General features: G+C 33.6%; 1 protein-coding gene across 3 annotated transcripts in view; it reads right to left on the bottom strand.

Moving 5' to 3' along the window:
• The window catches only part of NCKAP1 (NCK associated protein 1), a 94,857-nt gene that overhangs the window by 22,096 nt on the left and 55,708 nt on the right, over nt 1–17,053 (bottom strand). For 2 of the 3 annotated variants that reach the window (XM_082397510.1, XM_082397511.1), the window contains 8 exons: nt 11,865–12,010; nt 9,671–9,803; nt 5,063–5,182; nt 4,278–4,417; nt 3,280–3,411; nt 740–958; nt 420–550; nt 93–190 (listed from right to left, as the gene is read on the bottom strand). In XM_082397510.1, the coding sequence (XP_082253636.1) occupies nt 93–190; nt 420–550; nt 740–958; nt 3,280–3,411; nt 4,278–4,417; nt 5,063–5,182; nt 9,671–9,803; nt 11,865–12,010 (1,119 nt within the window). The remainder of the gene's footprint in view (nt 1–92; nt 191–419; nt 551–739; nt 959–3,279; nt 3,412–4,277; nt 4,418–5,062; nt 5,183–9,670; nt 9,804–11,864; nt 12,011–17,053) is intronic. The other variant, XM_082397512.1, reaches the window with a different exon arrangement.

Raw genomic sequence — 17,053 nt, 5'->3', positions numbered from 1 at the left:
TAAAGATGAGAAATTTGTTCCCTGAGGCTTCTAGGCTTGCTGCTCATATTCTTGAAATGTTTTAAAGCTAAAATCAATAAAGACTATATTACCTTAAGTTCAGCAACTTGTGATGAAATATGCCACATAAGGCTTTCACTTAGGAACTTCATACCATATGGGCCTAGCAGTTCTGATAACGACCTCATTTCTGAAAGGAAATGGAATTAATTTTATACTTTGACAGAGCAAACATTTTAAGAAGCAAATTATTAATGGAAAACCCTAAGAAAAGTCAGTAGAATAAATAAGAACACAAATGCAAAGCTAAGTCTAAGATACAATGTATGATTATCCATATAATTGAATGAAAATAGTAATAACAGAATCAAAACCAAAAGAATTCTTCATTCTCTAAAACATGTCAGAGTATTATTCACCTGATATGTCAGAATATTCCTCTGCATTAAATGTTAATTCATTTTCCGTAGGTAAGTTCACAAATGCTTTCATTGCAGGGAAATAAGCTATATGACCATTGCTGACTTGTCTTAACAAAGTTTCCAGATACCTAAGGTGAAAAGTAAATTTACAAATGGAGAAATTAATTCAAAATTTATTATGGTATACATTCCTGCATATAATTTTAAAGTTGACTAATAATATGAATGAGCAATTATCCATTAAAAAAAAAACTTTCATAACTCATTCATTACAAAGAAACTTTATATCACTCCGAATTTCTAAATATGTTCCTTACCAATTTGTGTACAGACTTGTAATGGTTGGCTCTCCATGACTGTCTAAATGTTGTGTTTGTTGAAGAAGCACATTATTAAATACTCTTGTAATATCAATTTGCACATAGTTTTCTATTGACTGGAGTACAGTCATGTATGCTCTTACGCTTGTTAGAAGCTCTGATGGTTTTGCAATTTCCTGTGTGGCTTGATTATACATAGTCATTCCAACAATTGACCTGGGGGCGGGGGCGGGTAAAAAACGAATTAAAAAGTTCTAATTGTTGTATCTATATAAACAGGCCATTCAATCTACTGATCTCTAATATTAAATAAGCAATGAAATTTTAAATACACTTTGTTACAAATTCATGAAATTACTACTACGTTTATCTCACAGAAACAACTTTAAAAAAGAATATATACCTAAAAGGTATAATGAAATGGGAATGCAAGTGATTAAAAAAAAATACTAAGGGCATCAGTAATAAAAATGATTTAAGAATAAAGAGGTTTAAAAAATTCCTTTAACATGATATGTTGTCTCCAGCAAGTACAGTGGACTATTTAGTCCATAGCCTGAATTCCTTTGGCACTGTTATGTGCCAGTAGTTTTTTAGGCTTTATATATATTACCTACAGTCTTCATATTTAATAACCCTACTATGCAGTTATCACCACCATTGCATAGAGGGGGAAAAAAAAAAACTAAGGTGCAGAATTCAAGTAAACTGCTCAAGGTCACTTTGTTTGGAAGTGGTGGGTCTAGGATTTGACCCCACATCTGCCTGACTTAGTGCTACCTCTCAACAAAATGCATGACAATCAAAGCATGGCAACAACAACAAAGGCTTTATTGTACAATAATCACTCACACCACATAAAACACAGATCTGTTTGGTTTATATCCCAAGAAACTGTATAAGCCTAAAAGGAAACAAATGTTGAAAATACTTTCCTAAACGATCTTTTCCCACATTAGCCACCTTCTTTAAAACTCCTTGAGCATTAGATTTACAAAGATCTTAGACTTGTATTTGTAAGGATGAATCCTTAAAGACACCAGACAAACCCCATCACTAGTAACAGTCCCAGAAGAACAACTCAAGACAAAAACTGCTATCCTTGTACACAGCCCCTAAGTCCTAAGATTGTGCTCAAGTGATCAGCAAAAATCAACAAACTAATACTCACAAGCTATTTGTCCTGGCATAAAAATCTTTCCCAGGTAAACAAGTTTATATAGCCTTGCCTTGATCCTGATCACTAAGTAGATGTTTGGTAAAAAGAACATCTGCTTCTCCTTGGATTAACGGACCAGACTGTTTACAGAAGGAAAACAAGGGAGCTGTAAACTGAACCCTACCTTCCACCCACCACTCCCTACCCCACCCAGTTGAGAGCCATAAATACCAGAAGGCGTAATGTCCCTCCGGTCTAAATACTGGAGCAGTCTGGGTTTCACTCTCAGGATGCCTACCTTACTAAAGAAGAGCAAAAGGTAGTCTTTGCTCAACACCGGACTCTTCTCAGCTGATGACTTAACACTCAATTTACTGCCCATTTAAATATTCTATTTTGTTCTATAATTGTCGAAGCTCTAAGCTTTATACCGTTTCATTACTACTCATAGTACTTAACAAACACAATGTTATGCATATGGCACAAACACTTGTTAGTGACTACAACCTTTTGCCAAACTTTTTGAAAAACCTTTGGCAAAATTTTGTTTCATAAATTGCCTTAAGGCCTTCAAGAAAAACATGTTGAATCAATATTTTCTTTAATAAATAAGTGTGTAATTTTAGAAAAAGGCTGAAGCAATATTTACAAAATTAAAAGATTTCTGACTTGTTACATAAAATATCATTTCAAGAAACATATATATAACTTATAAAAGTAATTAGAATTGAGCGCCTCAAGAGTCTATAATTCTACTGGCATAACAGCATACGTTGGAATTCACAAGACTTAAGTGTTCATCTAGTCCTGAGGTTTTCACACATTTGACTGTGATCCACTATAAGATATGTATCTAGCATCACAACACACTACACACATACATAAACAGTTTCATGAAGCAGTATTTCTACTTACTACATGCAATGCACTGATTTTTTTCCTATTTCTTCTTCCTTCTTTACTTCCCTCCCTCTTCTTTCTTCCTTCAAATATTGATTACAACCTTCTAAACTGATTTCATGATCCTACTGGGATGCCACCTGCCCGCTGAAGTACACCTATTTGCTCCAATCTTCTCCCTTTTTCTTACAAGGAAGTTAAGACTCACAGAGATTAACTGGCTTGTCCAGTGTTGCAACTAGTTAATAAATATGGGATAAGAATCTGGGTAATTTAAGTAATTCCCAGTTCACTATTCTTTGTACTTCCCAGTTCATTATTTTTTGTACTACCGTTTCTACTAATTTATATACCATTTATATACGATTTCTACTAATGCTTTCCCTCATAAAAGTAAACATTGCATAGATATGAAGAATAAATATAACAAACTCATTAACTAAACCAACAAACAAAAACAGTTTATACTCTTTCTTACTTAGTAAAGCGGATTTCCAGATGAGAAGTCAAATATTCTCGTGGGGTAAAGGTATGTTCCCAAACCACCATGTTTGGTACATAATTTATAGAGAAACACAACTCAGAAAGTGCAGTGTGCAATTTATCAAGGCTGAAAAAATATTATTGAACAGTAAATTAAAAATTTTCTTTAGCATTTCATCACAGCAATACAAAATTAATTTTATACACATATCAGACTTTATTTGGGAATAATAACTGCAAAATTGATTTTTTCTCTCTTAAGATCTGAACTGACAAGTTCAAAATCTCTAAGGGTATCACTAACCTTTGAGAGCAATTTCCTAAAGATAGCATCATTCATTTGTTTCTTCATTCAGATGATGACTATATTGACTTAATATACAAGAAAGAGCTTATTCTGCACTCATAAAGAATCATTTCCAACTCCTGCTGTACTTTCTGTTCTGGAGGAAGAAAGCTGTCTACAAAATGGCCAATAGCTTGCTCAACATAGGAAGCAAGGAAGTAGGCAATTACTTTAAACAAAAAATATTCACCTATTATTGCTCATCTATACCTCCCCTACAAACAAACAGCACTGAATGCTATCTAGTCTAATATACCCATTAAAAAAGAAGGACATCAAGTATTTTCTAATATATGACAAGATGCCAAAGTAGTGTCAGACATCTGATTTTAAATAAACTGAAAATCATAGACTGCTTATAGTATACCCCCCCAAATCTTTAGACAGATTCTTGGCCTTCAATATTCAACATATAAAGACAAATGACATCTATTACATGTATTTTCTTCAAAAATCCAAAATATGTATTTTGAGATGAAATTAAGCACTAACTGGCTAATCAAGTTCACAAAGGTCAAAAAAATTAACAACTGGGAAATGAAGAATTTACAATTACCAGCATTTCCTCAGTACTAATGCCATACAAAAAATGAAAAAAAAACTCCTCTACCTATAACAAAAAGATACAATAATAGTGGATGGCTTACTTGGTCACTACCAGCCTGTTTTTCCTCATGCTCTCAACTCCTGGTTTTTCCCTTTCAGGTTCCCCTTTCTTACCAGTCTGTTTTTTTGACTTCTTATTCACTGCTTGACTGATGGTTTTGGCACAATGCTTGGGCAGCAACTGAATTTAAAAAGAAACGAAATCATACAAACCAATTACTTTGAAAACATTAACTACTGAAACAAACCTTAGCTAAATCCAGACTATGTGGCAAATATCATGCTAGCACTAAGAAGAGAGGTAATAAGTGAGATGTAGAGTTTACCTAGCCAGCTTGGAGAGCCCACTCAGCTTGGTGAAAAACAGAAACAGGTAAATCTTGTGTGAAGAAACACTTCATAGAGGTAGTTATAATCAAAGCTACAGTTAAAGGACAAGTTAAAAAATACCAGGCAAATGAGGAATAAGAAAGAACATTTTACTGAAAGGAAAATGGCCTATGAAGACCAAGACTATGATAGGACATGATGTGTTCAGAATCTAGTTAGAATGACTAGGTAGTGGAGTATAAAGTACAGGTTAGAGCGGTTTGAGCTACCTTAGGAAGGGACTTGAATGCCAAGCTAGAAGCTTAATTTTAAACTGTAATCCTAAGGACGGAGGGAATTTTTAAAAAACCTAATAATGGAGCTTCACAACGTAATGAGATTTACTGAGAGTGTGAGAATAAAATTAAAAAAAGGAAAAAAAAAAACTAGCTAAGAGATCATTTTCTTGCCTTCCTACACAATTTTCCTATCTGTAAGGAAACATTTAAATTATCACCTGGTCACTAAGAGTACACTGTTCCGTGCAAATATCAGTGATGAGATTTCTAGCTTGTTTGGCCATTTCATCGAGGAACATATTACATAAGGAAAGACTGCGATCTCCAATATGATGTCTCTGTTAAAGCAAAACAGTAACAACAATAATAAAAACTATAAGAAAGTAGTTTGAATTAAAACACTTTTTAAATAAACATGGAAAATAAGGTTCAAGTCTATTCTACAATAAGGAGTGAGGATGGGAGATGTTATAGATTTCTTTTATCTCTTTTAACAACTAACCTACCATATTGTATTTGCACACGACTGACATAAAATAAGTACCTGGTGATTATACAATTATGATTGCAAGGAATCTGAAAGGACCAGTGTCTTCCTTAACATGAAAAACTGTTAATTTTCAAATTCCAATGTCCTATATCCAGTTCTTAAATAATAAAATATCAAACACACAATATGAAAGATCAGATTTAGAGTTATATTTTCTGATCTCACCTGATTATACGCACACACGTGTGTGTGTGTGTGTGTGTGTGTGTATATATATATATACATAAAAATCTTGAAAACATAGAATTTTGTAGTGTATAAACAGAAAAGAAATGTTAAAATATTTAAATAAAATCATTAGAAATCAACTCAGTAAAACAAACAAATTCACAAGGCATTCAACTCTCTAAAATCAAACTCCCTATCCCAGAAGAGAAAAAAAAGCTGACCACGAATGCATTTTCTGAACACAACAGGGGAAAAAAAGAATATTATATCTAACGTTTAGGAGATTATATACATATATGTAGATACATACACTCACTCAAATCAATCTATCTCTAGCTACAGAATTCTGTATCATTTTAGTTTTGGTGGGTGTTGCAATAGTTTAATGGGTTTTCCTTGTCAATGGTAACTGGAATGTTGAGTATATAATGCTGTACAACTTTGCACTATACATTTGCAATACTTACAAAGAGACAGCTTTTTAAAAAATTTCTATTGGAGTATAGTTGATTTAAAATGTTGTGTTAGTTTCTGGAGACAGATTTTTATAAGTGTTCTTTCCCTGATCTTCCATAATTATATAACAAACATATGCAGACATTACAAACATTATTTCTATGCTGAAATAAATGTAAGATAATATAAAAGAATATAAAAATACTTAAACATGTAAAATAACTGTTTCTAGATGTACCATGCTACCTTATAATGTATTTTATTTAAAATGCCCTTTAAAACTTGAATAGGAAGCAAAACCTAAAGGGATCTACAGACCAGATACAATTAAATAATGGTTCACTTTATTTAAGGAAAAATTTCAAATTATAAACATTTGTGTTTTATTTAACCAGACTCTGACTCCTGAAAGATAAAACATATCCCTTGCTATCCCTTCTTCCGGAAAAAAAGAACACTGAACTAGCATTGCTTCAAACTTACTAGACTAACTTATTTAAAATACAGATCTGATTTCACTACTTCTCTTCAATGGCTCAAAAATGCTAAGACTGGAAAGAAAACAGTACTAAGATTTCTTAACTCTGGCTCTGTGCTGAGAACAGAGGATAATGGCAGAAGCAAAGAGACCACTTAGGAGACAATAACAATCATCCAGGCAAAAGATGATGTGGCTTGTTCAAGGGTGAGAGGAGGCAGGAGTCTGAATATATAAACATATATAAAGGCAGAGCCAAAAACAGAAAGGCTTCAAGTTGGGGTGGATGTGGAAAATCAGTAAGTCTATTCTGGACATGTTACACTTCAGATGGTTAAAAATACCTAAGTTGCAGCAGGATACAGAGAAAATCCAACTCGAAGGGAAAGGTGTGGGCTGCAGATATAGATTTAGGAGACATTAGCATATGGAAGATTTTTAAACAATGAAACTGGAAAAGATGAGTGAACTACTCTACTGGATGGTACAGTTATAGCAACATGATAATTAGTTTCTCATTAGTACTGGCTACCATTATCTGGGAATCCTGCTGACCCAGGAGGGTGTGAATTTCAAATCTAGTTCAAAAGGTACCATCTTTCTTCAAATTCACTGTAAGAACTACAGCTTAAAATAAAGCCTCAGCATTAAGAAGTTGTTCTAGAGGCCTTTTCTATAACCTTTCTGATCTAAATGAGATGAATGGCTAAAACTAAAATTACAAAGCAAGATTGCACTGAGAACTATTAACTGTGCACACCAACTTACTCTATCCTCACCCTTAGGTGAATTCCCTCATCACCCTTAGATGAATTCCCTCAACGTTCCCAGAGTGCCCCATGTATATTTCTACCACAACACAGATCATCAGATCACGGATTTGTCTAGGGTAAAGACTGTGTCTTTGCATCCTTTCAATCACAGGTTTAAGAAGGCACAGCTGGAATATAACAGGCTTTAACAAGTTAGCTAAATGAAAAACAGAATAGTACCACTTACTAGCTATATGAATATAGGGAGAAAAAAAACATCAGTCCACCAGAAATTATCAGTAGTTCTGACTATGCTGTTACTTTGTTGTAATAATCAAATGCAACAAAAGATGAGAAATGCTGTATAAATTCTATGGTTCTATATAAATATAAACACACTATTAATTACCTGTTGTAATTATTTGGTAAGAACTGAGTCTTACCCCATTAGGGAACCATAACTTTACCAACAAAATGAGGTAGAAACATTAAAATAAATGCTACGGGTTAGATGACGATAGATAAAATAATGATGAAAGTGCCATGAAAATATGGTAATGGAGGGACAGATTTTAACTGGAGCAATGCTGAAAACCTTTTTGGAGGAGGTGGATTTAAGCTGATCATTGAAGAAAAAGTAAGAGTACGACAGGTAGAGGTGTAGTGAAATGAATTTTATGTATGAGGAAAAAGCCTCTAAGATGCCAAAAAGTAGACTAGTAAATTAGTACAGTTTACCTAAGGTGGAATAGTTACAGTAGGGAGTGGAAAGTAGAAGACTGTGAGTATATAGTGGATAAACAAAATGTGATATATACATACAATGGATTATTATCATTCATAAAAAGAAAGTTCTGATATATCTATAACACGGATGAGCCTTGAAACAGTACATTAAATGAAATAGGCCAGACACAAAGGGACAAACACTGTATGATTCCACTTATATGAACTCTCTAGAAGAGGCAAATTCATAGAGACAGAAAGCAGACTGGAGTATACCATTCCAATGGAATGCTGAAGGATGGGGAGCTATTGCTTAAGGGTATACAGAGTCTCTGGTTGGGGTGATGAAAGTTTTAGAAATGAACAGTGGTGAGGTTGCACAACACTGTAAAGGTAATTAATGTCACTGAACTATACATTTTAAAATACTTAAAATGACATTTTTATGTTTATATATGTATTTTTCTTAAAGACAAAAAAACAAAAGAAAAAAAATGAATGGGGGTAGAGATCAAATTGTTGACGATTTTAAATTTTTACTTTCTCCATATGCAATGGAGAACCACTGATGGTTCTTTAAGAAGGAAAGAGGCACTCTGGTGGCATTGTGTTAGTCTTTAAGGCAGATATTGAAGGAAGAAAAATTATTTAGCAGTACAGATGAAAAACATTGAAAAGCTGAACTACAATATACCACACAAATAAAATTAAGAGGACTTGATGGGTAATTAATGGGAAGGATGATGGTGAGGAAAAACTGACAGTATATCTTAGGTGTCATGATTGGGGGGAAAAAATCTTTTAATTGTAAAAAATCTACAAATCTATTAAAATTGGTGGTATTATATCCTCACAGGTATTAATCTTAAAAGCACTCCCTAATAAACTTCCTGCAGGCGAATTTCTGTCTGAGTCTGCTTCCAATGGAATGCTGAAAAACAATCTGCAATAGATACTACCTAATGCTTAAAGATAATAATAATGCTGCTATTTGTAAGTTTCTTTTCTACAAGTTCTGCAGCTCTAAGTAAAGGCATTCAAGACTAAGTTAAATTATTTTTTAAAATACTATTTAATTTTAATATATATTCTTACCATACTCACAAAGTGATATTTCTTCTTGAAAGATTAGAAGAAATACTGAGTAAATTTTTGATAGATACTGGGTATCTGTAAAACTGAGTAGTTCAATTACTCAGTAACTGTGTGTGCCTATATGTGAATATATTACAAATACCAGCAAATCTGGATTTTGCTTACTGTATCAATTATATTGACAAGTCAGTGAAATTCCTCTTTGAAATGTTTATGTTTAGTCAGTAATCTCTACAACTTTCAAGTCTTTTCAATTAGCGTTTCAGAGGAAAACTAAGCATTCAAAAATCAATCACTATATAACTTTACCATAAATATTAATACCTGACTCACTATTTATTTTAATAAAGGTAATTCCAAGTGACTTTATGATATGTTCTTATAAACATGTATGTATATTTATCTGATCATTCAAATAGATATTATGTCTATATCATATATCTATTCAAGCATTCTTCTGATTCTGCATAGAGATGCATTAAGTGGGCAGCTAGATTAGATAATTAGAACTTTGTGAGTCTTTGTGAACATTTGGTCAGCTTTATGTTTAGAGTAGTTTATTCTGCATACCATATAAATTGCAATACTACTCTGAAATTACCTCTTCTGGACACAGTTCATGTGTGCAACTCATAAAATGAGTGCAAAGTAGTGGGAATGCAATTGAGTATCTTGACTGAGAGGGTAATTCCAAACATTGTTGAAACATCTTCTCAAAAGCACGACTATAAAAACTATAAGGAAACAAAAATTAGAATCACAATTTTTATAGTTAAAATTAAAATTTTATGAAACAGTACCTTATAATTAATTTAATTTGATTCAAGTGAGCAAAAATTACCAACTGTAGCATTTATTCTCTTAGGAAGAGAAAAGTTATTTTTCCAAAGAGTTATCTCTTACACACCAATAATCATTTCAGAGTAATAAAAATATTATTTATATAACATTAACACATTTTTAAATAAAAAAATTAAAAGAGAAGATAAACCATATCTATGGCATATGAATATACGATATTCAAATCTTACATCATCAAATTTTATCAAAGCTAAGTCACTATCAATTGTAAGAAACACCATTATTTTATGTACCACTAAGAAAGAAAAACATTGTCAATTAAACAATGACACATCATCAATTTTAAATTACTTCCGGATTTAAGAGATGTTAAATCTAAAAGAATGTGAGGTGATAAAATATAGTACATCTTGGAATAATGAAGACAAACAGAAGTAGTAAACATGTCTTTATCTTGGATATGACAAAGTAAGAATGTGGTTAAGAGAAAATATGGATAAAAATTAATTAAATGACTGAAAATTTGCAAATTTTAAACATTATTCAAAGTGCCTTTATTTCCCAGAAAGAGAAGAGGAATTTCTGATTGCTGTATCCTTCTTTTGCAATAGGAACCTTTCTGTAGCTCAAAAATACCTAAACGTAAAATGTTCCGTTTTCTTTCCAAGGTAGCCTTTGGGTCAGACAATAGGATAGGGTACCAAATAATCCTTAAAATTCTTACAAACTTGTTATGTGATAATTGTGCTTCATGAGTTGCATTAAGAGATCCCTATGTCTTCCCCACCTGGCGATTTGGATTTCTTCTGTAACACTGCTAATTAAAGCCATACTACAAACTGCAAAAATCATTGTAGATTGATTTTTTTCCCCAAAAATAAAAGCAACGAGAAGCTTTTCATAATGATCGTTATTCAATACAAAGAAACTATCACTATCCACTGAGACTATCTCAGCATTTTAGAATTAAAGGAATCTACTAGACTATTCCCATCAGCTTCCCTAAAGGAAAAAAGGTTAGGAAGCAGAAACAGAGTTGTTACTGTACAGCTCTGAAGTAAGAATACTTAAGTTTGAGTCCTGACACTACTGTTTATTAATTTTATTACAATCAAGCTCACTTATTCATTTAAATATTTATTAAGTACCTACTATATTAGACATGAAGGAAACAAAAACATGACCATCTTCAAGAACCATATTATGGGGCTTCCCTGGTGGCGCAGTGGTTAAGAATCCACCTGCCAATGCTGGGGACACGGGTTCGAGCCCTGGTCTGGGAGGATCCCACATGCTGCGGAGCAACTAAGCCCATGCGCCACAACTACTGAAGCCCGCGCACCCAGAGTGCGTGCTCCGCAACAAGAGAAGCCACCGCAATGGAAAGCCCACGCACCACAACGAAGAGTAGCCCCTGCTCGCCCCAACTAGAGAAAGCCCGTGCACAGCAACAAAGACCCAATGCAGCCAAAAATAAATAAATAAATTTTAAAAAGAACCATATTATGTGGGGGAGAAAAAGAGTTGTAAAGTACTAAGTATAACAAAAGAGCTATATGATAGAAGCAAAGGAGAGTGGAGCACAATGGAGGCAATAGTCACCACATCATCATAATACTAATGTCTTAACTTAATACTGCAGAGTGAAATTATGTGCTATTTAATATCCAATGTTTGCTCTATTTGACCCTGATCCAAAACTTTTTTCCTTTAGTCTAATGACACAATCTGAAGTGACTGTTTTTCACCTCCTCAAAGAAAGTGTAAAAAATAAATTCACATCAGTAAGAGTTGCTCTTATAGAGAATTAAAAATAGACACAAAATCCCAACTTGGTAAACTTCATTCTATTGGCAAGTTGTCCACTATTCCGTTTATTCTTAAGAGTCTACTACTGAACTGTACTAAGCACCACACTAACATAAAATAATCAAGAAACATACCTTTGGATAATAAAAATTTCAAATTCTGATTTAAAGAAAATTACAACATACCAAAATATGGAGAGATCTGATGTTTCCACCAACATTTCCACCAAGGAATCTACCATTTTTGTGTGAAAAATTATTGTATTCATCATCTTTCCAAGTTCTCTGTGATCTGAAAGACTAAGTGAAGCCTTAGAGACACTAGTATATGCCTGTAAAAGTAAAGCAAAAAACAAAAGTAGTTTAGGTAATGACTTTAGGTATAGAGCAAGTCTACAGGGGGGAAAGAAAAAAAAAAAAAACACCCACTACTGAAAAATACTTAAAGTTTATTATGAGCAACATCACCTTTTAAAAATTGTCTACAGTGACCCAAACTTGAAATTCCTATCAAGAATTTATTTAAATAAACTGAAATTCTGTCCATAAAACAGAATCTAATACATGGGTCATTCATCTTGAATGCCCAAAATAAGTGAAGTTACAATATCAAAAGTATAAAACAACGAATTGTCATGGTGTTCCTACCAAAAGAGGTTTTCAATCTATTTCAAGAGAAAACATACATAGGAAACAGTAAGATGAAAGTAGGTATTGCACATGTTGATTCAGGGAGGTTTTAGATTATACTGAATCATTAAAAACTGGATAACATAACACACTGTATTAACTGATGGATTCTAGAAAACCACTGTGAAGATGGTAAAAATTAGTGTAGGTTGACCAAAAAGGTGATAGGTCTTAACCAAAACCATCAGGATAGGTTGTGAGGAAAAGAAATTCCACTAAAGAGGTACCAACTCACAGAAAGCGAAACCTGCCCACGGACGGTGGACATTTCAGAAGGGTGGAGAACAAGAATAGGAGGGCTGCCTACAGAACAAAACACTGCTCACTATGGCCGCGGTTAGAGTGCAGAGAAGAGAAAGGAAATGGTGAAAGAAGAGATTCAACCAGATCCTGCAGATCCTTGAATATCATGTTAAAGAATTTAAACTTTTCGGTGAACCACCGAAGGTTCTGTGTGATGGCTAATTATTGTTTAGAAAGATTATTCTTTGTGGAGGGGGAAACAGAGAGGGGTGGGCAGAAAGGGAACAGAAGGCAGAGATCTTTTAGGAGGAAGTGGTGGCAATAATCCACACAGGATTATGCTATGGTCTAGGGTCGTACAGTTCAAAAGTGTTTAATCTGGGAATGACTAGATGTGATAGGCAACAGAGAATTATGGATGGTGGCCAGGGTTCTGGCTTTTGGGAGACATTCCTTCATAAATCTCATATGTGTGCCTACACACCCTGCTGGATATGCCAAAAACGCAAGGCCCAGACCACTCACTATCCAGGCCATTTCTGGGGGTTATATTTGCATCTACCAAACTTGAGAAATAAAGAAATGTGTCCCTCTGGAACAAAGAGCAAGTATGCTTACTGTTGATGACAAAACAGAGAGTTCCTCAAACTCAGTCCTCCTTAGCTGCAAGATATGACCAATGCATAGCATTCATCTGGGTCTCTCTGTACTACCCACACGAGACAAGGAAACAAGGGAAAAATGATGTGTATATACTGATGTTCATGCCACTTCCTGTGCAGTGAATTAAGTCCTTTGTCTCTGATCCAAGACCCCCATGTCTTCTGCTAGTACCCATGAAACATTAAGAGACTAAATAATTATTGCCTTTTAAGTAGGATAAAAATCAAACCTCAGCTTCTACAATGGGAAATCTCAGCTTCTACATGGAGGAAAGTACCATTCACTGAGGCAGGCACATCACAAAGCAGAGTTTTATATTTTGTTGTTTGTGTCTGCCAGTAAAGGGAGGAGAAAGAGGAATATAATGGCAATACTCTAATGGCAAGATATATTCTGGATATTCATCACAAACTAAGTCTAATGGAAGTTTAATTTACCTTTCATCAGATTTAAAGTATAAAGAGAAACCAGTAGTGGCCATGAGTTCAATAAAGACTTCCATTAACTGAGCCTCATTTTAAAAATTCTGAATTAAAATATCACTGTGAAAATAAATTCAGATGAAATAGATGGTGACAAAATGAGATAATTTGATTTAAAACACTCATTTGAAATGCGTGACAACAATGGAAGAAGAAACATACATTACTAAAAAAGAATTGGTTTAAATAAAAGTCTAAGATTTGAACAAACCAAGTAAATTAGAAGGCAGAAGAGAAGAAGCTAAATGAAAGAGTGACTGAAGATGCTTAGGGGACTAATGAGACACAGTGGAATGAGATGCCTTAGGAAGCAGAAAAAAATGGCAGAGAATACATGTAGAGAAGGAGAACTCTTCTTTTAAGACTACAAAGACTCCAGTGAAGGCACAAAGCATATTATAACATTCTCCCAAATGTTTATCCTTCTAGCCCTGCTCCACTCAAGAAGTGATATCTGCAGAGCTCTACATCTCTCTCTGGCCATATGCTTATACCTAATAACTCTTGTCCTTCTACCAGATCACTGATCAAACTCAGATCATTCATATCTTTTGTGAAGATATTGATATTTTCCTTCTTGTAGTAATACTTTACACTAAAGAGTTTCTTTACTTGCCCTTTCCTGTGTAAGCTATTTTCCTATTCAAATTCTACCTATCTTTCAATGTCTGGGTTAAAACGTTGCTTTCTCTATAAAGCCATTACTAGCAACTCCAACTTGAAAAAAACTTTCTCCTTCCTAAGAAAACTATAATTAATTGTTAATCATACTCTGTCGGTGGCATATTTTAACGTAAGCTTTTAGATTTTTAAACTGCTATTTAATTTTTCATGTTTTGTGCCTTGTCTTCATAGCCAGATTTATAAAATACCCAAAAGAGGATTTGTACTCTTCTACAGATTATATAATACTACCGTCAATATTTTATCTCCTGCATCCTATGGTCTAGTCTGTAGTCTTAGAACCCTCACTGTTGACCTGCTCTTAATAATCTCTGCAAACCTCCTACATTCTGGACACTGCCTCCCACCTCACACTTCTGCCCCCTTTTCCTAGTTAAGACTTCTCTGGCTTAGTTTTATGTCCCATTATTTCCTTCCTTGGTATGTTCTGACTTATTATCACTAAAAAATAAGAATCTATTATGCAATAGAAAGGGGTTGAGTGACTGTATGTCACAATCCTGGTTAAGAGCAATGTTACGGGTTGAATTATGTCCCCCAAAATTATAATTCTTAATACCTCAGAATGTAAAGAGTCTTTATAGAGGTAATCAAGTTAAAATGAGGTCATTAAAGTGGACCCTAATCCAATATGATCAGTGTCCTTATAAAAAGAAGAAATTTGGATACAGAGATAAACAAAGAAGGAAGACTATGTGAAGAGAGATAGCAATGTCATTACAGTGTTGCATTTATAAGCTAAGGAAAATTTTAAAATCTCACAGAGGGATATATCAATTCTATATCTCTAATGCTCACTCAAATGCTTTATATTCTGCTGTATGACTGCACTGGACAAAGGTACAATTCTCAAGTAAATTTTTCAAATGAATAAGTTTAAGAATCCTGGAAGTATTTAATAAGGGTAAATTTGAAATGCACCTAAATCTCTAAAATTCTCTGAACCTAAATGTTGGTTTAGGCACTCCCACAAACTAAGAGTAAGAGACTGAAAGCAGTTCAAACTTTGTGACAATGACTCTTTAAATTTTTGATGTGTATATCCTTTGGCAGAGTAATTCCACTTCTATTTTCATTCATTCTATAAGCACTGCTTATGTATTGCTTCATAGCACTTTTTAAAACAAGAAAATGTTAATTTCTAAACTTTATTTTTAACTGGAAGAAAATAACCTATAATATATACACATTAAACATTTTGGGATGGTGGTATCTCAAGTATTCTTTCCCTGATCTCCCACTAACCAGCTCTACAATCTCAGGCAAGTTACTTAAAACTGTGGCTTAATTTATAAAATCTTAATTTCTAAAAATATGCTGCTGTAGAACACAGAGCAAGAGACAGAAAAGTGCCTATATATTTTGACATTGGAAGGAAAGAACCTAACAAAAGCAAAAGCACCTCAGGGAACTAAGCAGACTGCCAGAAAAGTACGCTCTTTCTGTGAGTCCTTCCTGAGACTGTATTCATCTAAAAATCTCTTCCTCAAACACATAGTGGTTATATTTTCACTTTTAATTAAAACACTTTTAAATTTTTTTATGTTGCAGAACAGTATACAGTATAACCTCATCTATAGGTTTGAACACCTAAAAGGATACTGCATAGGCCAATTATTAGAAGTTAATATTTCTGGGGAATGAAACTGGGAAAAGCGTGAATTTTCCTTTTCTACGTTACCTCTGGATACTTTGACTTTTTATAATGAGAACATATTATTATTATTTTTAAATATACAGTTATTGAAAATACCATGCCACAGTTTCCCCATAATTACTAGAAATATTTAAGGGGCAATTAAATTCTATCATTAAATTTACAGTACATACAAAAATTTCAGGCTTGAATTTTAAAAAGTCCTTAAAAACTATTTATGTGATGGTTATATATTGAATAAAAACTTTTTAAGTCTAATATCATTTATTTCTGCATTTCAGAAAAATTAAGCTTTTAGCACTAGATCAGGGGATGGTAAACTATGGTCTGTGAGCCAGCTGCTTGCTTTTATAAATAGTTTTATTGAAACACAACTATGCCCATTTGTTTACATATTAAATGAAGCTGCTCTCACACTACAATGGCAGAGTAGTTCTAACAAAGACTACGTGGCCCAAAAACCTAGTTATGTAAAAATTATGATACTGTATTCAAAAACTTTTATATTGGTATAAGTGAGAAATATATTTATCCAAATTTAACAACTAGTACAAAATGTGTCTTCTATATATACAACTCAATAGCAAAAAACCAAACAAATCAATTAAAAATGTGCAGAGGATCTGAACAGATCTTTTCCCAAAGAAGACATACAGATGGCCAACAGGTACATAAAAAGATGTTCAACATTACTAATCATCAACTCACACCTGTTACAATGGCTATTATCAAAAAGACAATAAATAACAAGTGTTGGTGAGGATGTGGAGAAAAGGAAATCCGTGTGCATCACTGGTAGGAATGGAAATGGGTGCAGCCATTATAGAAAACAGTATGGAGGTTCCTGAAAAAATTGAAAATAGAACTAACATATGATCTAGCAATTCCATGTCTGGGTATTTACCTGAAGAAAATGAAAACACTACTGCAAAAAGATATCTACACCCCTTTGTTCA

This window comes from Balaenoptera borealis (genome assembly GCF_965194805.1).
Source record: "Balaenoptera borealis genome assembly, chromosome: 6".
Taxonomy (NCBI): Eukaryota; Metazoa; Chordata; class Mammalia; order Artiodactyla; family Balaenopteridae; genus Balaenoptera; species Balaenoptera borealis.
This window is presented reverse-complemented; position numbering and strand designations above follow the sequence as displayed.